This window comes from Sciurus carolinensis, chromosome 10 (assembly GCF_902686445.1).
Source record: "Sciurus carolinensis chromosome 10, mSciCar1.2, whole genome shotgun sequence".
NCBI lineage: Eukaryota > Metazoa > Chordata > Mammalia > Rodentia > Sciuridae > Sciurus > Sciurus carolinensis.
Genome location: NC_062222.1, coordinates 140,422,033 through 140,444,568, shown reverse-complemented (window position 1 = coordinate 140,444,568; position 22,536 = coordinate 140,422,033). Strand labels below are relative to the sequence as shown.

The following is a 22,536-nucleotide window of genomic DNA, read 5'->3' as shown; positions in this document are numbered from 1 at the left end:
ACAACTCACAGAAAAGTCGTGCGTTTTTCTCTCAGGTCCACTAATTTTGGTGCATCTGCTCTTATCTTATCTTTTCTTTTTTTTCTTTTGAACCCAGGAGTGCTAACCACTGAGCCACATCCCCATCCCCAATATGCTTTTTAAAGTCCGGGCTTCCCACCCGCCCACTTGGGTTTAACCTGGATTCCCAGCTGCTACCTCACTTCTTTGATGCTTGTAAGTTTGTTTTAAAATGTTTCATACAAGGGTTAGCTGCTTTCTGGGGGTGTTCAGATGGAGTGAACTCACCCGCTACTCCTCTAAGAACATTTCTGAGTGGTCAGTTTCCTCTTGGCTTTCCTGCTCTTTCATGTCTTTCAGTTTTCTAAATTAACAGGGTTTTCAGAATTTTTTTTTTTTTTTTGTATTTTATTTTCCTTCCTTGATGTTTTGGAATTTATACATTGTTTCTCTTTTAAATGACTAGTCATGGCATCTAACCCTTGCAATCTCAACATAAGAGAATCCAGTGTTAAAAATATCTTAACCTCCTCCTGCTAAATAAAAAGTCTCCACAACTTTAAACTGCAATATCCCACCTTCCAACTCTCAGGTCGCTGCTGTGCTGGATGTGATCAGTGGTTGAGTGGCCCTGGGTTCAAACCCCAGTAAAAAAAAAAATTTTTAATTCCCTTAGTATAGACATCTTGGGGAGATTGCCAGTGTTCTTCCATCTGCAAGTATATTGATTTAACCCTCCAATTAGTCTATTTCATGTTATTACAACAAAATGCCCAAGGCTGGGTAACTTCATAAAGAAAAGAGGTTTATTTAGCTACAAGATGTGGAGGCTGTGGAGCAGCAGGACACTGGCTCTGGTGTGAGCCCCCTGGCAGATGGCAGAGTTGTGTGCAGGAATGAGAGATCACATCTCAAAACAGGAAGCCAGAGAGGCTGGGGTCCCACAATCCCTGGGGAGGGCAGCACTCCAGCAGCTGGGACCCAGGCTGCAAGGTCTCACCTCCCAACGTGGCCACCTGAGGTCAGACCCCCAGCTCCTGAACCTTGGTGGGAGTGGGGGTGGGCGAGCTGCATCAGCCGGCACCCCCGTGAGGTCACGCTGGCCTGTGTTCTGGGTCACTGTTCTCTCACCATGGTGCAGCCCGTCCTGTCTTCCTGCTCCCCACTGCCCCTGCTGCCTGCTCTGCTGTTAGTCAATGGCCCTTCCTCTGCAGGTGATGGAAACTTTTCTTCAGGTAGCTCTTAAAATCTTGCTGTGATCTTTCTTTTTAAGTATTTTTTAGTTGTAGATGGACACAATACCTTTATTTATTTTTATTTTTACTTGGTGCTGACGATCGAGCCCAGTGCCTCACACGTGCTAGGCGAGTGCTCCACCCCTGAGCCACAACCCCAGCCCTTGCTGTGATCTTTCTTGCCTGCCAGTTCTGCTACAATATGACCCCGTGAGATTCACTTGTTATTGTTTCTGCTTTCCGCTCCATAGGTTTGAGTTTTGCATGAGTTACTGCTTAACTTCCCACCCTCCAAGTACTAGGGATTGAACCCAGGGATGCTCTACCACTGAGTTACACCTCAGTCCTTTTTATTTTTTATTTTGAGACAGAGTCTTGCTAAGTTGCTGAGGCTGGCCTGGAACTTGCAATCTTGCCTCCGTTTCCCAAGTGACTGGACTACAGGCCTGCATGGGTGCCGAGCTCTACTAACATCTGCCCAGGACTCTGCCAGGACAGTCACCCTCCATGCTCTCCATGTCTCCACCACCTTCTTGGTGCTTCTCTGCCTCCAGGAAAGCTCTCGGGACGTTGGGCCCACTAGGCCTGTCTCAGCTGTGCACGGTGCTCATCCCTGAAGGCTCCCCCTTCCTGACACCAGCTTTGCCCTGTCCTTTCACCCATCCCTTTACAGTCGTGCTGATGACCCAAGATTTACAAGCACCTTCCAGAAGAACTGGTGACCTTGGCTGGCTGCAGGGACCGGCTTCTGCTGTGTGGCAGAGGGGGTGCAGGCAAGGGGCTCTTCGCCCTGTTGTGAAATTTGACTGCTGGCTACCGGTTGCTGTGTTCTACAGGCTGTGTCCAAAATTCGGACTGTAAACGTCGTTACACACCTCTGACCCTGCCTCCCCAGGACATCCCAGCTGGTCATCAGCTGTCCATGAGAAGTGGCCACCTGACTCCTTAGAGAAGGCACGCCTCGGGCCACACCTGTTCCTCTCACCACAGCCCCTTTTCAGGAAACCGACAGGGCACTCGCCAAAGCCCTAGGAGCCCTTCCGACTCCTTCTGACCCCCACCTCGCAAGGGGCCTCCTCAGGTAGCCCCCGGTGACCGGCTGGCGCAGTCCGGGCCTCTGGCCGCCGGTCGAGCACTGCCGAGACGTCAGCACCGGGCCCGCGCTCTCCCGAGGCCTTTCCGCGTCGGGTCCCCGGCCCTCGCAGCCACGCGGGGTCGCAACGCCGGGCTCCGCGGGGACACAGGGGACCCGCGCCGCGCGCAGGAAGCGGCGCCTCCAGCCGCCGCCCCGCCCGGCCGCGAGGCCCCGCCCTCTGTCCCGCCGCGGCGGTCACGTGGGCGCCCCCGGCCGGCCGAACGGCCCGCCAGATCCGCGGGCCCTGCGGGAGCGGAGCGTCCGGCGCCTGCGGTCATGCGCCCCCTGCGCCGCCGTGCCGCGCGGCTCGCGCTCCTGGCCGCCGCCCTGGCCGCCGCCCTGGCCGAGGCCCCGCACCTGGTGCGCGTGGACGCGGCCCGCGCGCTGCGGCCCCTGCGGCACTTCTGGAGGAGCACCGGCTTCTGGTGAGCGACCTCGCGCGGAGGCTGAGGCCCGGGAGGCCCGGGAGGCCCGGGAGGCCCGCGCCCGCGCACACGCTCGCTGTGCCCGAAGCGGGCCGCCCAGCTTGCCCTGGGGCCCCGATCGCGTCTGAGGACACTCGGGCTCGCTGCCCTCCACGCCGTGGGGCTCAGGAGCCAGGACCAAGCCCCTTCCTCTGTGACTCGGGGTGGGGCGTCTTCCCTCCTTTCCCCTCCTTCGCCGAGTTTGGGTTCTGGGTTTTACTGAGTGGGTGTCCCCTGGGCTGGAGCTCTGGGGTCAGCCCTGAGCGTTCCCTTGGCCCCGGAGTCTGAAGCGCCCTGGCGGGCACTTAGGCTGTGGGCTCAGGATGCCCTCTTCCCTCTTCCTGACTCCCAAAAAGGGCAGCCCAGGGGTGCTGGAGCTGACCCCCATCTGTCTGTGTCACCAGCGCCCTCCTTAGGGAGCTGAGACCCTTCCCTGTCTGGCAGGGCAAGTGTCTCTTGGGAGCTCCCACCCAGGAGGACCAGCCGCAGGGCATTCCTGGTAGAGGGGTCATTTTATTATTCACTGCCTGGGTAGTGGTGCCAGATGTGTGGAGGCGGCTCCACTGGAGCCCCCTCCCCAGGATGAACACAGCACTCCCGTCCTGTCCCCAGCCCCCCACTGCCACATGACCAGGCTGCCCAGTACGACCTCAGCTGGGACCAGCAACTCAACCTCGCCTATGTGGGTGCCGTCCCTCATGGTGGCATCAAGCAAGTCCGGACACACTGGCTGTTGGACCTCGTCACTGCCAGGTGGGTGCTGCTGGGCAGGCACCTGGGGGCTGCTGGCCAGAGCCCACCTCACAGAAGCAGCGAGGAGGCAGGCCTGCTCTCGCCAGCCACTGTGGAGAAGTGTAGGGCTGGGGTGGGAGGGACCGCGTGGGGCACGGTGCTGGGGCTGCTCTGAGACATGTCGCCCCCAGAGTGCTCCTGTCAGCGCCTCCCCTGGGGAAGGCAGGAGGGGGACATCCTGGCTGGCTGTGCTGGAGCCCAGGGGTCACTGTGTCCCAGAGGCTCTGAGTCCCTGGAAGGGGCACAGCTGGCTTCACCCTGGAGGTCGCCATGGAGGTTGGTGTCTGGCTGCATCTGCTGCACCTGGCTCTGTGTGTGAGGACAGGTGCTCCAGTCTGTGTGGCCACTGGCAGAGCTATGTGGGGACACTGCCCCTGAGGGCCAAGGTTGCTTATCCACCTTGTCCCTGACACTGGACCAGCTGGCCTGCCCAGAGGTGAGCACGGAGTGCAAGGAGCACTTGGGTGTGGTGGCCCTCCAGACACTGGCCCTGGTGCCCTTGGTTCAGCTCCTCCTGGGAGCAGGGGCCAGGTAGGCCCAGGGATAGGGTGGCCTTCTGACACCTTGGAGGCCACATAATTTGCAGGACTCTGTTCAAATAAGACAGTGACACAGAATGTCAGACCGGGCCTGGCCTTTCTGAGTCTGGCCCAAGGGGCCATGCCTGTGCTGCACCAGGGTGGGGCACATGTTTTGGGTGAGCACTTGGGGTTCTCGTGTGTCTGAGAGTGCTGACCCTCCCTTTCAAGTGAGGTTCCCTGGCTTCTCCATGGCAGAGGTGGCCCAAGGTCTCACGCTTGGCTGACTCTAGCCCTTGGGCAGCTCCTGCAGCAGGAGCTCAGTGATGGCTGTGGGTGTCTCCCTTGGGCTTGTGGGAGGGAGTGGACGCTGGCAGTCCCTGGCCCTGCTAGAGGGCAGAGTCAGCGACCATGAGCTCCCCATGACGGGCGTGGGCGGCCTCCACAGCACTGTGCACGCTGGGGAACAGCTGCTCCTCCTCAGGACCCTGGTCCTCACCCAGGAAGCCTCCTCTCCTCAGGGCATCCCTCACTGAGGGGCTGCAGCAGGCCAGAAGCAGGGTGACGCCCAGGGCCTGGTAGTCACGGCGCAGGTCCTGCAGCGTGGCCATGCCAGCCACGTCCAGAAACAGCAGCGGGGCGCAGTCAATGACCACCGTGTGGAAGCCAGCAGCCGCGGGCACTAGCCTGACCCTGCTGTTCACCGAGCCCGGGGCCTTGCCGTGGACAGGCTCTCCCTCTCCACCGGCCCCCTCTGAGCCTGGCTCCCTCCTCCTGGCAGCCGAGCGCCCCGCGTCCAGCCCTGTGAGGCTGTAGAGTGACCGCAGGAAGAAGTCCTTGTTGGCATAATAGAGTGGCCCCGCAAAGCGGAACACCCGCACCCCAGGCTGAGGCACGAGGCCCTCGAACTCCGTGGCGTCCTCATAGAAGGCCGAGTCCCCAATGCGGGCCAGCAGGGCTGCCCGTGGGCGCTGCGTGCGTCCCGCCAGGCTGAGCAGCGAGAGGAGCACCCCGGCCAGCAGCCCAGCCTCAGTGGTGACTAGCACGCAGGTGGCTGCAGTGGCCCCCCACACCAGCGCGTCCACGGGGCTCAGCCGCCACAGCTGTGGGAGGTCCCTCACCTTGCGCAGAGCTCCCCGCAGGCTGACCACGATGATGCAGGCCAGCACACTCCGCTGCAGGTCCCAGAACAGAGGGGCCAGCACCAGCAGCACCAGCAGCACCACAGCAGCACTGACCACGCTGGAGAGCTGTGTCCGGCAGCCAGTGGCTGTCTTCACCAGGCTCTTGGAGAGCGCGGCACTGGTGGCAAAGCAGTGGAAGAAGGCAGGCAGCACGTTGCAGCAGCCCACGGCCAGAAGCTCCTGGTTGGCACGGATGGAGTAGCCATGGCTGCGGGCAAACATCTCCGCCAGTGAGATGGAGAAGGCCGAGCCCACAAGGGCCAGGGACACTGCGTCCAGTGCCACACGCTGCATCAGCCTGGGGTCCGGGACCTGAGGGGCCACGAAGCCAGTGGGGATATCGCCTGCCACGCTGGAGCCAAAGCGCCTGTGGAGCTGCCCGAAGTGGGACACGAGCGTGGCCACCACGATGACCAGCAGCTCTGTGGGCAGCGGCACCTTCAGGCGGTGCCGGAGGCGGTCAGAAAGTTCCTTAGCGGCCAGAAGCACTGCCAGGCAGACGGCACTGGTAGCCACATCACACAGGTTGGCTTGCCCAAGGCTGCGCAGCAGGCTCAGCCACGTGCTGAGCACCATGCCCGGGCCCTGGTGCCGCGGGACCCGCACGCCCAGCATGTGCCTGAGCTGTGAGGTCAGGATCGTCACGGAGGCCCCCATGGCGAAGCCGTCCAGCAGGGGCTGCGAGAGGTAGGTGGACACGAAGCCCAGCCGGAGGACGCCCATGAGGACCTGTGGATAGACTGCAGTCAGCACGCAGGGCCATGGGGGGAGCACCAGGCCTGACCTGCTCACCTCCAGAAGGGGACCCTCCCACGGCCCCATGGTCCAGCAGACCCTGGGCACACTGTGCTGCGTGTCAGCAGGCGACTGTGGCTGCTCACTTCTAACCCTCTGCTGCTGGAACCAGGCTTGTTCAGGGGTTGGGGCTGTGGCATAGGCACGGCCCGCTCCCTCACAGGCAGGTGAGGGGCCACAGGTGGGACCGGGCAGACAGCCTGGGCAGGAGCAAGTGGGTGTGGGGAAGCCATGGGTCCCCACCCCGGGTTCCACCTGGAACGAGAAGCCCAGGAGGCCCTGGGGGCTGCAGCCTCGCCGTCTCAGCCACAGCCACGCTTGGCCCACTGTCCCACTCAGCTGCCCATGCCCCTCCTGTCCCACAACCAAAACCCCTCAGGTACTAGGCATGGGTCACCCGCATGCCCCAACTCTGCCCTGGCCTCGCTCTGCCCTCTATGAGGCCCTGGCCTCGAACTGAGGGAACCTCTTCTGGCCTGACCATACCTCCCCATGGCGCTCCGTGGTGGTGGGCAGCAAGCCCCTGAGCAGGAGCAGCCGAGCCAGCCAGCCCTGCCTTCCATGCGGCCATGAGCAGCCGCTCCTCACCTGATAGATCCCGGCCACCAGCGTGAGGGCCGTGGCGACACGGATGGCGTGGCAGTCCCTCCCGCAGCCCTGTGGCCCCAGCACCAGTGAGGTGTTGGGGCTGCTGAGGGCACTGCTGTTGGCCTCAGGCCTCAGGCTGTCCTGGGAGGGGTCGAAGCCAGCCAGCTGGAGCTCCCGGTCCACCACCTGCCCCACCATGAGGCACAGGAGGCTGAAGATGCCCACGTTGACATGGCGCGAGGTGCCCATGAGGAAGTAGATGAGGTTGGCAAAGAAGGACGTGTAGAGGCTGTAGATGGGCTGCAACCCGGCCAGCAGGGAGTAGGCGATGGCCTGGGGCACCAGGATGATGCCTATGACCAAGCCCGACATGACGTCACCCGCCAGGTCCTCCCGAGGACGGTACTCACGCAGCCAGCGTGTGGCAGGGACCAGGTCCTGCACCAGCGCCTGGGCTCGTGGCACGCTGCAGGTACAGCTCCGCCAAAGCCTGGCCTTCAGCGTCTCCAGCAGGCCCTTGGACGCGGGGGGCTGCCGTCGGACCAGCAGCAGCCCCCGGCCCTGCGGCGGGGGCTCAGGCGAAGCCTCCATCCTGCAGAGCCTGGCACTGCAGGCCAGCCTGCAAGGGAGAGCAGACGTGGTCAGGGCCTCAGGCCCCCCGGAGCCAGGAGGCAGCACCCAGCAGGGGCTGCCGGCCCACCCCAGCAGAGGGCAGAGACTGCCCTGCCAACAGCAGGGCCCTGCGTGGAGGGAGCTGGGCCTGGCCTCCCAGACCCTGCTTCTGGGAGATGTGAGCACAAGGGCAACAAGTCACATGCCTCCTGTGAGCTGGATGACCTCTGAAGTTGCCCATCCTGTCCAGGCTCGCCTGGCTCGTGGGCTCCGCAGTTCCTGCCTAAAACCTACCCTGAAGTGTCCTGAAGGCCCTCTCCAAGGGAGCGGGAAAGGGTCTCCACCTGCACACACAGGCCTCAGGCCCCAGGCTCCGCTGCCCCGTCTGCATCCCTGGCGCCATGCTTTGGTGAGGAGCCCCGCAGCCCACGCCACACCCAGACCATCACCACTCTACAGTGGACACCACTGAATACTGGGGCAGAAGGCCTCATGGACGCCAGGGACCCAGGTCTTCACCTGTCCCACCTGTCTCTCCCACGCCCTCCCAGTGGCAGAGAAAGTGCTTAGAGGCGCCCCACCAGGCCAGTTGGGACGGAGTTGGGGCAACTGGCGTCCATCTCCCCTGCTCAGGTTTTCTGGGACATGAGGCACCCTTACCCTAAGTGCCCGACCCTACCCAGCCAGCATGCCACTCTGCAAACAGCCGGCCTGGCCATCTCTGCACCTCCTGACCCGTCTGGGTGAGGGAGAACACTGGGTGTGGAGGGCGGTGCTTAGAGGCCACACTGACCACAGGAGCGGCCTTGGGCCTGTCCTGCTTCAGGCTCCAAAGTACGTGTTTTCAAAATCCCCTTCATGGCAATCTTAAGCAAATACTCTCTGGCTCTCAGAACCCAGGGCACCCTGGCTTCTGTGTGGAACCACTGCTTACCGCTGGCCCTGGGCACAGGCACCTGCGGCATCTGGGAAGAGCAGGGTGGTGGTCCCAGCCTGGCAGGCCGCGCAGCTCTCAGAGAGAGCAAGAGCAGTGAGCCCTTCCTCCCAAGACCTTGCTGCACAGGGGTCTCTGGCATCCTGATGCTCATGCCCAGACCTAGGGTCCAGGCAGGTAGAACCAGAACTGTAAATGCCACCTGTCTCATGCCCCAGAGTCTCAAGGAAATAGCGGGAGCCGAGCCTCTCTGCTCCTGCCTATCTGCCCAGGGCCTCTGCTATGGCAGGGTGGTCAGGTGCAGGGACGATTCTTACCTGGGGTGCCCACAGGCTTGGTGGCCTGTGGGATATGGAGGGGCTGAGGCCTGCTGGCTGGCTGGACCTCCGAGCCCTCTGGGACAGCAGGTCTGAGGCTGACCTATGAGGAGCACTGTGTGTGCTGGGCCTGCAGTTAAATTATTTACCCCAAAGATAGCTGAGTCATGGGTTTCCCCAACCAGTGTTACCTGAGTGCTAATCCAGTGAGCTAATCCCAAGAGTCCTACTGTAATCAGAGGCTCACACATAATTACAGTTGTGGGGGCCTCGGGCAACCCCCACCCTCCTGGGGCAGCCGCCCTGCCAGAGGGGCGGGATGGGGGCCTAAGTGCCTGGATGGAGTAGGATGTCCAGTGCCAGCACCTGGCCAGAGGCAAGCACGGGCACCTCCTTGGGGGTGGGGAGGCTAGGCCCCTGTCCAGATGCTGGATCTTCTCCATTCTGCTGGAGCCTGGCATGGCCCAAGCTGGAGCAGGGGGAGGCATAACAGCCGACGGGGCACAGTGTGGCCATATCCCCAGCCTCTGTCCTGGGTCCCTGTGAGGAGAGCAGGCCCAGCTGCGGGTGGGCACTCACACATGTTCTGTGTGGCTGGGGACATCCAGACAGGTGTGCCTCCTCGCCCTTGCCAGCAAGGTCCTGGGGCAGCCCTGGACCCACCCAGAGTGTGACTGTGGGCAGGCTCCTGATGCCCAGGCACCTCACCCTCTCCTCTGCAGCAGAGTGGGACCCACAGTGCCTGCTCTGCAGGGCTGATCTGAAGATAAGTGGCCCCTTAGGAGGAATTAAGCCAAGTGGTTAGGGAGTGGCCCAGTGTGAGGGAACCCAGGTGGGTGGTTGTTTCTAAAGTGATGTTCAGAACCCCAGGCCCCGTCTGGAAAGGAGTGGCCTTGCAGGGACGGCGTCATGTGTCAGGAGGCTTGCTCCCTTCTGGGGGCTGCAGGGGCCTGGGTGCTCTCCCGTCCTGCAGGGAGGCCCCAGACTGTGGGAGGGTACTGGAAGGTCCAGTTGGCCTAGTCTGCTATCCCCTGGAGGCCCCACCAGCTCTGCCTCTCTTTCCCCGGGGAGATTAGAGTCAACAGGGGTCTTTGCCAAACCAGCTGGGACCCTGGGTTCTATTCCCCCAGGACAGGAGACTGTGAGAGTTGGAGTGGGGAGCAGCCCCTAACTGGGACCTACCCTGAAACTTCCTCCTGCAAGCCCTCTCTGCTTCCTGATGACATGAGCCTGGCCAGGGAAGACCAGCAGCCCCATCTGGGGACAGAATGGGTGTGGAATATGGGGTGAGTGGCCAGAGAGCAGGAAGAGGCCGCCAGGATGGACACCTTACCTTGGTCCTCATAGCCCCCACCCGTGCTCTGTCCTTCCTCCCCAGATCTGACTACTGCTTCTGGAGGGCCCTGCCCTGGACCCCAGGATCGCCCTGGCTCAGTTGGGCTTCTGAGGACCTAGGCCACCTCCTCCTCCTGGACCCCAGTCCTGAGGGGCCCACTGTCTGCCCAGCGGTTGTGATTTGTGGCTTAGAGGAGGCTGTTTCCTAATGGGTGTGGTGGGGTGAATCACAGAGGGCCTTCTGGGGCGGATAAGGAGCCCTTCTGCTGTCTAGAAGGCAGCTACTGGGCATCATAAAACCACAATCTGCCCAGTGCCCGTGGAGGAGCAGTTAAAAACTACCTAGGAGACCAGCAGGGCTGAGTCACTCTCCTGGGGTCTCCCTGGCGTTGGCAGGATGGATCCTGGGTCCACAAAGCAAGCGAACCTGCAGATAGGTGCCGGTGCGGGGCAAGGTGGGGCATCACCTGGGCAGTACAGAACAGTGTAGGGGCAGCCCCTTACCCCTCTGTGGTCTGGGTGGCAGGGATCCGTCCTCTCGCCCTGCCCTGCCTGGTCTGGGTACCTCCGCAGGTGAGATGCAGCTGTGATCACCCACCTGGCGAGAGAATTGTAGGACCCTTGGGACTTAGGCTCCCCTGGCGCCCAGCTGCGGGTTCTCTGGCACTGAGGTCGCTGGGCCCACTCCCCATCCCCAGTGCGCCCACTGAGCCGCAGGTTCCGTCCATCTGTGCGTGGCCCACTCCAGGCAGCGGGGCAGCGACTTGAGGCCTGGCGCCTTCAGCTCGCCAGGACCTGCTCCGGCCCGCACGCCTGTTAGTCCTGTGCTGCCCCGTGATTTCCCTCGTTTTATCTTTAAATCGCCTTTAAGCGCGCTCCCGGCCCGGAAGACCCCCGCCTCCGAGCTCGCGCGGCCTCTGTCCCGCCTTCCTCGCTGCGAGCCGCCCGGCCCCGCCAGTCACCCCGCTACCCGCGCCCCGGGCCCCACCTCGCGCGTCTCCCACGCTGCCGCCACACCCTCGTGCAGGCGCGGCCGATTCGCCCATTCCCCGGCCCCGCGCCTCGGTGCCCGCGTGGACCCCCTGCACGCACGGCCTGCAAGCGCGTCCCGGCCGCGCACCCTACGGGTCTGGGCAGCCCCCCCACGCGCGGCCGGGCCCGCCCACCCCGCCGTGCGCATGCCCCAGTGCACGCGCGCCCCCGCCATCCCCGTCAGCTCGCGCACCCCTAGAGGTCCACCCGCACCCCGCTTCTGCCCTGGGCCCGCCGGCGCCTCGCCCAGCCGCGTGCACTCACCCGGCGCGGCAGCGGCTGGGTCCTAGCGGCGCTCGCGCTCGGGCCGGGGCCGGGGGGCGGCCCGTCGGTACCAGCGCGGTGAATGGGCCCCTGTGAGGCCCGGCCGGTGCCCCGCGGGGCCTGGCCGGCCTGGGCGGGTGGAAGGGGCCTCTCGCTTCCCCGCGGCGGTGCCCTGTCTGCCTCTCTGATCAGGCCGCTCTGCAGGGGAGTTTTGGAGGACTTGCCATCCGCCCAGCTCCCTCCCGCTCCGCGCCTCCAGAATCCCTGTCCCAGTGGGGGCCAAGTGGAGGGAGACCGACCCTCCGCTGATGCGGGGCTTCCTCTCCAAACCAGTACACGCACCGCACTGGAGTGGGTACTGTGTGGAGTTACTGCCTTTGGGACCTGTAGAGAAAACGGGGAGCCTACAACTGTCCCCACCCCATTACCTGCAGGACTTTGGAATCCGGCAGCTGTCAGACCACTCATTTAATCTTTATCCAAGTGCATGTAAGGTTTTATTTATTTGCTACTGAGTATGACCTTTGTATGAGAGGCTGAGGTGGGGGTGGAGGTGGAGTGGGCCTCTGCCCTGCCTCCCAGCCTCTGGGGAGAGGGGTCATCCAGAGGGAGCTGCAGGAACTGGGCCTATGGACAAGGACTCCAGCCAGGCCCTGCTTGACTGTGCAGGAGGAGAGAGGGAGGCAGGTGGGACTCTGAGGGAGGTGTGCTGTCCCAGCCTGCTGGGATGGGGTCATCACTAAGCCCTGACTTCTGGCTGTGGCCAGTCCACTGCCTGCCATGGTGACCCTGCGCCTGCCTCCATCCCTCACAAACGCCCTCTGGGGGCACATGTCCTTGGACCTAACCCTGACCCTCGGGCCTTGGCCGTAGGGCTGCAGTGGACTCCCAGTGGGGGTGATGGTGCCCCAGCTGGGCAGTGTCAGACCCTGACTGGCTCACCTGCTTCTCACCAGCAGGCCCTCACCTGGGCTCCAGAGCCCCCGAGCACCAGCGTCCTCAACTAGACCACCCTCAGCTGGCCAGTATCACACCACCAACCCATGCCAGTTGTCCTGCAGGCTCCCCTGCTGGTCCAGCCACTGGAGCTGCTGTCAGGAACCCCAGAAACCCCTCAGCGCCAGCCCCTTCCGATGGCCTCCCAGCCACTGCCCAGCTGGGCACCGCTGCTCTTGCTGGGAGCCCACTGCAGCCCTCCAGCCAGTCTTCTGGCTCCTGCTCTGACTCCAACTGACTGCCACAGGGACAGGGACCTTTCCAAAATGTCACTGTGATGCTCTGCTCAGAACTCTGAAAGGTCTCTCATTTCACTCTGTCAATGCCCCACCCTCACAAGACCCCCAAATGTATACCTCGTTTATTCTGCCTGGGCCCCTGCCATGAGCTCACTCCTGCCTCAGGCCCTTTGCATGTCTGTTCATCACTGTCCCCCCACTTGGCAGGCCTTTGATGGTACTCTCTGAGAGGTCCTCTCTCCTGACCCTTTGCCCCCTTCGCTCCCACCCCCACCACATTCCCTCCACCAAACATCTGACGGTCTATAAAGATCCACATGGATGTCTGAGGACACCCATGCCTCTTGGAACCTGATCTCCGTAGGAATTGGTCTGGACGAGCATGTGGGAAGATCCTTCACCTTCCTGGCCTGCACATTCCTATCACCTCTTGGGAGTATGGAAGGACGGTGAGGGTGCCATTAGGCCAGATTTGGGGCCCTGGCCTCCGGGAGGTGCAGAGAACCAGGGTAGAGTGCCTGCTGGGCTCTGCCTGGCTCCTGTACCACAGCCCCTGCTCCCAGGCCAGCCATCTTCAGGGTACCCTCCCCACAATCCCGTGGAACGCCTCCTGCAGGACCTGCCTGTCCCTCCATCCCAAGGCTTCTATCCCGGAAAGGCTTGGGCATGGGGGGGCCATATAAAGGCACTAGTTCATACTAGGCTGTGGGTGACTGACAGGCTTCCACAGTGTTGGCTTTCCAAAGGGAAAGGCCGTGGGAACCTGGACCCGTTCAACATGGCGTCCTACAAGCTCCCTACCTGCCTGAGTGTGGCTGTGGTTCAGCTCAGGCTGCCAGACACACTGCCGTCCCCAGCACTGACTGTCCTTCAGCAGGGGGTCGATTGAGCAGGGCCTGAGCTACAACTTCACCCACCTGGACGGGTACTTGGACCTCCTCCGAGAGAACCAGCTCCTGCCTGGTGAGCAGGGACCACATCCCCTCGGACGCCCTGGTCCTCCCTGGCAGTGGTGGGCTCAGGGCTGGACTTGGTACTGGGGGGCTGCTGGCACTGGGCAGTGGGGCAGCTACCCTCTGTGCCACAGGCTTTGAGCTGATGGGAAGCCCTTCTGGACGCTTCACGGACTTTGAGGACAAGCTGCAGGTGGCCAAGTGGAGGGACCTGGTGTCCCTCCTGGCCAGAAGATACATCGGTGTGTGGGGGGCAAGTCCTGGGCCCTGGGCTTTCCCTCCCCGTCACCAGCCAGCCCTCCAACCCGGCAGCCCTGGGAGGGGGGCACTGGTGCTCCTGGGACCGGGTGCAGCGTGTGGCAGCAGGGACGCTCTGCAGGCCGCTACGGACTAGCACACGTTTCCAAGTGGAACTTCGAGACGTGGAACGAGCCCGACCACAGGGACTTCGACAACGTGTCCATGACCACTCAAGGTGGGTGGCCGGCTGGGGTCCCGCCATGCAGGGAGGGTTGGGGCCCGTGCCCGCAGATCCTCCTGACCCCCGGGCCCCGGGCTCCAGGCTTCCTGAACTACTATGACGCCTGCTCTGAGGGCCTGCGGGACGCCAGCCCGGCCCTGCGGCTGGGTGGCCCCGGGGATTCCTTCCACCCACCGCCAGGGTCCCCGCTGTGCTGGAGCCTCCTGGAACACTGTGCCAAGGGCACCAACTTCTTCACGGGTGAGGTGGGCGTGCGCCTGGACTACATCTCCCTGCACAAGAAGGTGCGTGCCGCCCGCCCGGCCCGCCCTCGGCCACCCGGCTGCAGGGGCTGAGGCCTGTGCTCTGGCAGGGTGGGGGCAGCTCCATCGGCATCCTGGAGCAAGAGGTGGCCACTGTGCAGCAGATACAGCAGCTCTTCCCCAAGTTCAAGGACACCCCCATCTATAACGACGAGGCCGACCCGCTGGTGGGTTGGTCTCAGCCACAGCCGTGGAGGACAGACGGCACCTACGCAGCCATGGTGGTGAAGGTGGGCACCCCAGCCTGCTGAGGCCCTGGCCAGCCCACCCGGGGCGCCGGTGGCCTTCCACCAAGGTCCCCTGTCCGGACCCCGCAGGTGATCGCTCAGCACCAGAACCTGCTGGTCGCCAACACCAGCTCCTCCCTCCACTACGCTCTCCTGAGCAATGATAACGCCTTCCTGAGTTACCACCCTCACCCCTTCTCCCAGCGCACGCTGACCGCCCGCTTCCAGGTCAACAACACCCATCCGCCCCACGTGCAGCTGCTGCGCAAGCCGGTTCTCACAGCCATGGGGCTGCTGGCCCTGCTGGGTAGGCTGTTCCTCGTTGCTCCTGTGTGCACTGTGTCAGGCTGCTAACGGACCTTGCCCTGGCATGTTCCCTTGGAGATGGGTGAGGACCACAGAAGGCCCTGAGCACCCTGACCCAGGCTTCACCTAGTCAGGGATGTCTTCCCTGAGGCAGGGGAAGCACACTTCCTGCTGTGCCTATTTCTTGGGGCTTAGTCCTCTTAAATGCCCTCCCCTACCCCTGTGGCTCTGGCTGAGAGGTATGAGGACAGCAAGAGGAGGGGGAGCACGTGGTGGGAAGGCAGGCGCAGGCGAGGGCCGGCCACCCCTTGTGGTGACAGCCCCACATCCCCACCCTGGGCCCTGTAGATGGAGAGCAGCTCTGGGCAGAGGTGTCCCGGGAGAGGGTGGTGTTGGACAGCAACCACACAGTGGGCGTCCTGGCCAGCGCCCACCGCCCCAAGGGCCCCGTTGACGCCTGGCGTGCCACCGTGCTGGTCTATGCAAGCGATGACACCCGCGCCCACCCCAACCGCAGCATCCCCGTGACACTGCGCCTGTCCGGGGTGCCTCCGGGCCCAGGTGAGCGGCAACCCGGGAGGGCGAGCCGGAGGGGCGGGCCTGGCGAGCTGAGCCGCGCCCCGCCTGCAGGGCGCGTCTACGTCACGTACTACCTGGACAACCGGCTCTGCAGCCCCCACCGCGAGTGGCAGCGGGCCGGCCGGCCGGTCTTCCCCTCCGCGGAGCAGTTCCGACGCATGCGCTTGGCTGAGGTTGGTGGGCCCTGGGTGAGGCGGGGACCCGCCGTCAGGGGGCCGCGCTCACCCGGGCCCCTCTGTCCTCCCCAGGACCCGGTGGCCGCCGCGCCACGCCCATTTCCGGGCGGCAGCCGCCTGACGCTGCACCCTGAGCTCGCGCTACCCTCGCTCCTGCTGGTGCACGTGTGCGCGCGCCCGGAGAAGCCCCCCGGCCAGGCAAGAGGCGCCCCTGCCCCGCCGTCGCTGCCCTCACTCCGCACCACACCCTGCCACGGCCCCTCCCTCCCTGCAGGTCACCCGCCTCCGTGTTCTGCCCCTGACCCGAGGGCAGCTGGCTCTGGTCTGGTCGGATGAGCGTGTGGGCTCCAAGTGCGTGAGTGGGGCCCGGCCCCTCCCCGCGTCCAGCGGCAGAGGCCCACCTGGGCTCCCCCGCGGCTCTCTGGCCGCAGCCCCTGCCGAGCTCCCCTGTCCCTCCACTGCCCCTCCTCTGGCCTGCCCTGTGCTCTTCTGCAGGCCCCATCCCTCATGACATACCTGCACACATCCACCTTGACTGCCCACCTGCACTGGAGTGCTGTCCAGGCACCTGCAGGGGACACTGGAAGTGTAGCTGGGCTGCTGTCCCCTCCCCTCAGCCACTGTGGCCTGTCATTGCAGGAAGACTGCCCAGGGACGCTGGACCTCAGGAGAATAGGGGGCTGCAGGGAATAAGACTGTGGTCACCCCTCCCCTGCCCACCCAGACCTTCAGGGGCCACCCTGACCCCAGCTTTGACCCCAGCCTCACCCCTCACCGGACCTCCCCAGGTGCCTGTGGACGTATGAGATCCAGTTCTCCCCCAACGGTGAGGTGTACGCCCCAGTCAGCAGGAGGCCGTCCACCTTTAACCTCTTTGTGTTCAGCCCAGGTACACCCACCACCTGCTGCCCACTGCCCACCGCCCTGGGTCCCAGCACAGCACTGGCGGGGTTGGGGTGGGGGCTGGCGGACTCAGGCGGTTCAGGTGGAACAGGCTGGAGAACACACGTGCCCTTGTGTCCACAGACACAGCAGTTGTCTCTGGCTCCTACCGCGTACGAGCACTGGACTACTGGGCCCGGCCAGGCCCCTTCTCAGACCCGGTGCTGTACCTGGAGGGCCCTGCCTCCTGAGGGACCCACGAACCTGGTGAGCCAGAGCAGCCAGGAGCCAAGATGGCTGGCCTGCTGCTGGCCGCCTGTTGCCTGCCAGCTCCTTTGGTCCCCCACCCTCAGTTTAAAGAGGCTTCCTACATGGCGTGTCGGGGTCAGCTTCTGGACGGACGCTGGGTGGATGTGGAACGGCACTGGGAGGAGATGGGGCTGTGAGGAGCTGAGCCTGGCCTTTGCCGGCCTCCCTCCCAGTGAGGACACCCCTCCCGCCTGGGTGGAAGCTGCGGGTGAGGCTGGGAGCCCAGGCTGACCTGCCCACCAGGGGTCCCTGGCACCCCCTGGGGACGCAGCTCCCAGCGTTCCTCTTCCTCCTCTGAGCAGCTGTGGCAGAGGGTGGGACGGCACCCTTGCCCATCCCAGACTGTGGTCAGCAACAGGAAAGACTGCTGTCTCCACCTCCCCAGGTCATCTGGGCCCAGGAAGAAACAAGTGAGGACACTTTGGTGGCCTCGCAGAGAGGCAGGCAGGGGGCAGGGAAGCCACAGGGACGGTGCCAAGCAGTGGGGCACCAACAGGTCCAGACAGAAGGGTGGGAGGGAAGGCTGCCAGTCCAGGACCAGAGAGCCCCACCTAGGGACGTGGCCCCAGCCCGCTTCCCTCTCTCCAGTGCCCACTACAACTGTCCTTGACCAAGCCAGCTGTCCTCAGTCAAGGACAGAGGCATGGGAACCAGGGTGTTCTCTGGGGTTGTCCTGCGGCTGGGGACAGCATCTCAGCTTCTCTGCTCTTTGTGCCCTGCTAAGTGCCGAGCTGTGTCCTGGCTGACAGAGGCCTCTGCAGTGCTCGCTTCCATGGGGCCAGGTCACCGTCCACAGGGATGCCCTCCCTGGGATCGCTGTCCCCACCCTCCAGCCTTCCTTGCTTCGGGGCTTAGGCTTCAAGCTGTGCCAGGAGCCAGGGCTGTCCATGCCGTCCCTGCTGCCATGGCCAGTGGTTGGTATCTGGCACCCTGTTTGTGAGAGCCACAGGGAGCAGATGCCCTTGGGACAAACATGGGCGTTTCTGAGGGCACAGCCCCTACACTGTCTCCCCAGACCTGGGTGCCAGCCCCCTTCCTCTCTGGGTCTGGCCAACACCCAGCCTTGTGGGTGCTGCTGATGGAGAGCCAAGCTTGAGCTGGGTGTGCTGCCTTGACCCCTGCCCTTTCCCAGGGCCCACCTCCCGTGGACTGGGACACAGCTGTTGTCCCCTTCCGGGTGGCCTGCTGCACACACACCTCTGTGAACCACTTCTGCCGCATCTCTTCTCTCCAGCAGTGGGGAGCTGTGTGAAGCCTGGGCTGCCTGGGGAGAGTGGCCTTTCACAAGGGGTGGTTTGGTGGGTCCACAGGGTCGGCTTGCACATGCACGTGGCCCAGCACAGTGGACAGGCATGCCCTGGGCTCTCGCCGCCCTGCGGCCTGCTGGTGACTGGCATCGGAGCTTCACCAGGGCTCAGGGCAGATCCAGAGCTGCTCTTCAGTGGGACTTGGTGTGACAGGAGGAAGTGGCCTGCATCGGGGGCAGGTTCTGGGTTGCAGTTCTCAGTGCTGCTGGCCATGTTGGTCTGAAGGCCTCCTGTCCAGCAGTGTCCCAGACTGGGCCTGCGGAGCCTTTTCCTGCCAACGGAACTAGTTGTCCAGGAGGTGGTGAGGGTGGATGCTGAAATGGGTGCAGAGCTGCACCCAGACCCAGAGCTCGGCAGGCCTTGCCTCCAGGAGATGGGCGGAGCAGGCCCAGGCGCGGCTCACTTTAAACGGGCTATGTCAGCATTTCCCAGGCTGCTGGATGCTGGCAGAGGGCCCTGGAGCGCCCAGCCTGCAGGAAACGTGTCTCACTGAGGTGGGGAGGGCACGTGCCCACCACCAGCTAGCATAATCAAGACCCCGCTGGGTGCACTTGGCAGGAGAGGGGCACGGAGGCCTCGGGAGTGTGGGATGAGCCTGCCACTCACGTTGCCTCTGGCTGGGGAGAGAAAAGAGCATCTGCCCGCGAGGCAGGCTGCTTCGCTTCCCAGACAGGCTGGCTAGGAGGCATCGCCCCTTAGGCTGGCAGGCCAGGGGCTCCCTGGATCAGCGAAGGGCCTGCAGGAGGGTCCGCAGAACCCACAGGCTCCAGACAGGCCAACGGGGCTGCTGCGGATGCCCTGCCCCACTCGGACCAGCAGGTCACGTGGTCTCTGGGAGGGTTTGGAGTGGTTCAGACCCTGGGTCTTCCCAGGCAGTCACCTGGAAAACGTCCAGGTCCTCTTCACGGGGACCTGGCTCCCTCCACCTGGGCACCAGGTCCTGGATCCACTTGGACAGGAGGCCTCAGGGCCACGCATGCATGTGTCCCAGCAGCACTGTGCTGCCACCGGTCATGTCCAGGGACCTCTGGTGTCTCCCATGGTCTCTAAGCCACAGCCCCTGGGGGCATGTCACTCTGGAAATGCTGGTGTCCTTACTCGAGTGCAGGCTGACTCGGCCCCTGTGTTGGGGGCTGGTGTTTCCGTCAGGCCCGGGGTGCTGCTGGTCCTGGGGCATGAGCAGAGGTCCTGCAGGGTAGGGTTCTGGGCTCCTGCCCATTTGCTATTCCAGGTGCTCAGGTCAGCACAGTCCAGAGACCCGTGCCTGCTTGGGTGGTGAGGCCGCTGGCCCTCCGCCCACAGATCACCACAAGCTCCAGGCTCTGAGAGCGGTGAGGCTTGTACCCACCTCCTCTCCCCCCACCTTCTTGGCCACACTGGGGGCCAGTCGGGGACAGAGGAATGCTGATGGGGTGCCGAGGAGAGATGGCACCCTCTTCTCAGATGGCCGCCTGGGCACAGACGAGCTCTTTCCTGGGGCGACCCCCTTTCCCTCAAGGTGAGCAGGGTCAAACCTGAAGCGGACCTGGAGTCCCGTCCTGCGCTGCCACTTCTCACTCCACTCCACCTCCTCTTTTACAGGGCGAAGGAGGAGCCCACCTCTAGAGCTCTCCCGTTGCCAGGGCCACTGGACCTCTACTCTCCTCCAGCACCACCAGTAACTCTGAGGCTGGTTCCCCTGCAAGGTTGGCCCTGGCCTCTCACCCAGGAGCCGCCTGGCCTGAGACCCCCGTTGGAGGTCCTGGGTTGCGCCCAGTGCTTGTGACGCCAGGCCCAGTTGAGTGGAGGGGCCAGGAGGAGCTGAGCTGGCTGGCAGTCCCCTGCACAGTCGGCGCGGGTGTGCCCGCCTCTCCCCATGGCTCACGGGACCGGCTGGGCTGTGGGTGGGGTCTGACCCGGACATGGCCGTCCTGCAGGGGAGCCCTCTGAGGCACACCCTCCTCAGGGTTGCAGGGGGCCTGGGTGCAGCCTGAGGTCTGCACATCTTCCTCTTCCTTGGCCCTTGGCTTGGACATTGCCACTAGGACAGGCCTGAGCTGCCCTCCTACAGTGACCCCAGGCACTGAGCACCAGGTCAGAACCTCCCCCTTCTGTCAGAGCCTCCCACCTGGTAGACACAGAAGGAGACACCTGTAAGATGTTCCCAGAGACTCCACAGAGGCCCAGCTGGGCTGTGTACATCCCCCGCAGCAGCCCAGTGGGGAAGGCAGCAGCAGGACTGGTGGGCAGCACTTGTACCTGTGGCCTGGGGGCCTCTCACTGCCCACTCTTGCATGGCACCTAGTACCTGGCCTGGCCTGGAGGATTTGCTATCCTAAAGCTGAGCTCCAGGCCCCAGGGTCAGGGCCTGTGGGGTCATGGAGGCTGGAGAATGGGCCTCGACCACCTGGGCTGCTGTATGGGGGTGTCCATTCCCCAGACCATCACCCCCGAGTAGCGGAAACACCCCAGGCAGCACCCTGGCCCATGGCCATGATGGGGACAGGCCTTAGCAGGCCAGAACTCTCCATGTGGGAGACCTGAAAGATACGCCCACCCATTAGCCCCAAACCAGTGTCCTGTCTGGCCTCAGCAGAGATTCGGCTCAGGCCAGGATGTGTGTCTTCCAGGGCTGGGGGCTGAGCCCAGAGCTGGTAAGGTCTGCTCAGCCTGCTGTCCTGTCCAGTAGCCCTGCCCGGGAACTAGGACACATCCTGACCAGTCACAAGGCAGGTCTGGTGTCACATACACGGCCCCATGGGCCCTGTGGGGAAGACTGACCAGAGGGCCCTGTCCTGGTCAGCCCGGCTGTCAAAACAGCAGCACAGGCTCCACAAACAGGCATGCACACTGCCTGTTCTGGAGGCTGGATGGCCCACTCAGGGAGCCCTGCTGGGCCTGCTTCCTGCTGCAGAGTGCCCTCCCCATGTCTCCTCCTCAACTCATCCCACGGGGGCTGTCTCCCGCTTGGGCACGGCATGTGCAGGGGCACTGTGCGTCGCTGCCCATCTTGGTGTGGCCCTGCACCTTGGCTTCTGGGGTGAACGCTGGGTGGAAGGGCGGGTCACCTCTCAAGAGCCTGCAGACTCACGCTCCCCAGCCTTGCCTGAGCGTTGCTTGCTGCTGGCCCTCGGGCGGCATTCTGGGAGGACGCAGCGTCCTGGCACCTGCTGCAGCTCGTGAGTCCGGGTGCCTCCTCTTAGACTCCGTAGTTTTCTGCATAGTTGGCCTTGGCATTTACAAGCAGGGCTCATCGCCTGTCCTCTCCATGTGGGCCCCGTGTTCTTCCTCTGCACTCCCTGCACTGGCCAGGAGGCGAGTGCCAGGGCTGCTGATGTCCATGGGGAGGGCCAGTGTCCACGCTCCCATGTGACGTCGGATGCATTCTTAATTTTCTTTTTGGTAGATGCCTTCTGCCAGGTTGAGGAAGTGTTGTGTTCTTTTTTATTCTTTTACTGCGTCGTCGCTGAGATCTCGGAAACAACTGTCACGTGGTCGGCTGTGCGGGTGGATTTTCAGATGTTCGATCAACCTGCAGCCCTGGACACCCCTGCTCAACCACCACGTGGTTTCCTTTTTCCACCGTTGCACTGGATTAATTGCAATAAAAGCATTTCACGTCTCTGTTCACGACAGACATTGCTCTGTGGGTTTTGCTGTGATTCTGGCTTGGTGTTGGCACTGCGGCCCCAGGAGCTGGTTGCTGGGCCTTGCTCCTCCTTGGGGGAGTGTTTGCTAGACTCTCTGTGGAGCTGGCTGCTTTCTGGTGGGAGGGCTTCCACAAGCAAGTTCAGAGCGTCTAACATACGCGGCTGTTCAGGCCTGGAGCCTCTGGGCCAGCCCCGGCAGGGTCTGCTTTCTAGGAAGGGTGTCGCTCCTGAGCTGTCCAGCGCGTTGGCTGTGGTGCTCACGTTCGACTGTCCTTCCCTGTGTTCAGGCTCTGGCAGCGCTGCCTGAGGGACTCTGACGTCAGTCTGCATTTTTCCTTTTCATTCATGTTGGTAAGAGATATGTCACTTTTGTCTCTTTCCAAAGAGTCAGACTTTTAAAAATATTTTATTAGTTATCGACGGAAATTTATTTATTTATTTATTTATTTATTTATTTATTTACATATATGTGGTGCTGAGAATCGAACCCAGTGCCTCACATGTGCTAGGCAAGGCTGCATCACGGAGTCACAACCCAGCCCTAAAGAGTCGGTTTTGGTGTCAGTGATTTTTCCAAAGCTTCTCTGCTTTGGGCTTTACTGACCTTGCCTGTGACCTTCCTCTCACCCGTCTCCTGCTCACTGGGTGTGCCATTTGCTCTCATGGCGCTCCTCTTCGGATGGAGCTGGGGTCGCTGGTTTGGAACCCGTCTTCTCTACACTCCATGCCGAGAGCTGTGAACGTCTGTTCACCACGTGGACACGTCCCACGGTTTTTGGTATGTTGTTCTTTCCTTTCACTTTGGTTCCATTTGGTTTTTCAGCAAGGGACCCGGGGCCTCAGGTGTGCTGGGCCAGCACTCTGCCATGAGTCACAGCTGACCCCTCTGTGCGGATTTCTAACATAATTCCACTGGGGCCTGAGAACGTGCTTGGAAGGACTCAA

General features: G+C 62.9%; 2 protein-coding genes across 27 annotated transcripts; one reads left to right on the top strand and one right to left on the bottom strand.

Moving 5' to 3' along the window:
- Positions 1-343: 343 nt before the first annotated feature.
- Positions 344-11,677, bottom strand: Slc26a1 (solute carrier family 26 member 1). Of its 9 annotated transcripts, none has more exons than XM_047565747.1 (5): positions 11,206-11,618; positions 10,414-10,507; positions 8,575-8,704; positions 6,712-7,330; positions 344-6,057 (listed from the first exon to the last, which is right to left on the bottom strand). In XM_047565747.1, the coding sequence occupies exons 4-5, from the start codon at positions 7,300-7,302 to the stop codon at positions 4,534-4,536; spliced, it is 2,115 nt and encodes a 704-aa protein (XP_047421703.1). In that variant the 5' UTR covers positions 7,303-7,330; positions 8,575-8,704; positions 10,414-10,507; positions 11,206-11,618; the 3' UTR covers positions 344-4,533. The 9 variants fall into 9 exon arrangements, with proteins under 9 accessions (XP_047421703.1, XP_047421706.1, XP_047421702.1 ...); XM_047565750.1 differs by lacking the exon at positions 8,575-8,704 and having other exon boundaries at positions 11,206-11,403; positions 11,505-11,568; XM_047565746.1 differs by lacking the exon at positions 11,206-11,618 and adding an exon at positions 10,898-11,044.
- On the top strand, positions 2,242-21,576 carry Idua (alpha-L-iduronidase). Of its 18 annotated transcripts, XR_007110445.1 has the most exons (20): positions 3,437-3,587; positions 9,705-9,860; positions 9,953-11,556; positions 11,640-11,694; positions 12,162-12,502; positions 12,805-12,889; positions 13,315-13,403; positions 13,528-13,635; positions 13,773-13,868; positions 13,956-14,158; positions 14,227-14,406; positions 14,494-14,710; positions 15,058-15,270; positions 15,340-15,461; positions 15,537-15,662; positions 15,739-15,815; positions 16,253-16,353; positions 16,491-17,065; positions 19,544-19,738; positions 21,348-21,576. XR_007110445.1 is itself a non-coding variant. In XM_047565757.1 (15 exons), the coding sequence occupies exons 1-14, from the start codon at positions 2,647-2,649 to the stop codon at positions 16,595-16,597; spliced, it is 1,929 nt and encodes a 642-aa protein (XP_047421713.1). In that variant the 5' UTR covers positions 2,242-2,646; the 3' UTR covers positions 16,598-16,613; positions 21,413-21,576. The 18 variants fall into 18 exon arrangements, 2 of the variants coding, with proteins under 2 accessions (XP_047421713.1, XP_047421712.1); XR_007110443.1 differs by having other exon boundaries at positions 9,953-11,694; positions 12,165-12,502; XR_007110446.1 differs by having other exon boundaries at positions 9,953-11,694; positions 13,318-13,403.
- Positions 21,577-22,536: the final 960 nt, after the last annotated feature.

Bases quoted from the DNA above. Each gene is read 5' to 3' on its own strand.
- Slc26a1 (XM_047565752.1), bottom strand. From the start codon at position 7,302: ATGGAGGCTTCGCCTGAGCCCCCGCCGCAGGGCCGGGGGCTGCTGCTG. The intron at 6,058-6,711 runs GTGAGGAGCGGC...GTCTATCCACAG, and splicing joins TGGTGGCCGGGATCTATCAG to GTCCTCATGGGCGTCCTCCG.
- Idua (XM_047565757.1), top strand. From the start codon at position 2,647: ATGCGCCCCCTGCGCCGCCGTGCCGCGCGGCTCGCGCTCCTGGCCGCC. The intron at 15,462-15,536 runs GTTGGTGGGCCC...TGTCCTCCCCAG, and splicing joins GACGCATGCGCTTGGCTGAG to GACCCGGTGGCCGCCGCGCC. The intron at 16,354-16,490 runs GTACACCCACCA...TTGTGTCCACAG, and splicing joins CCTCTTTGTGTTCAGCCCAG to ACACAGCAGTTGTCTCTGGC.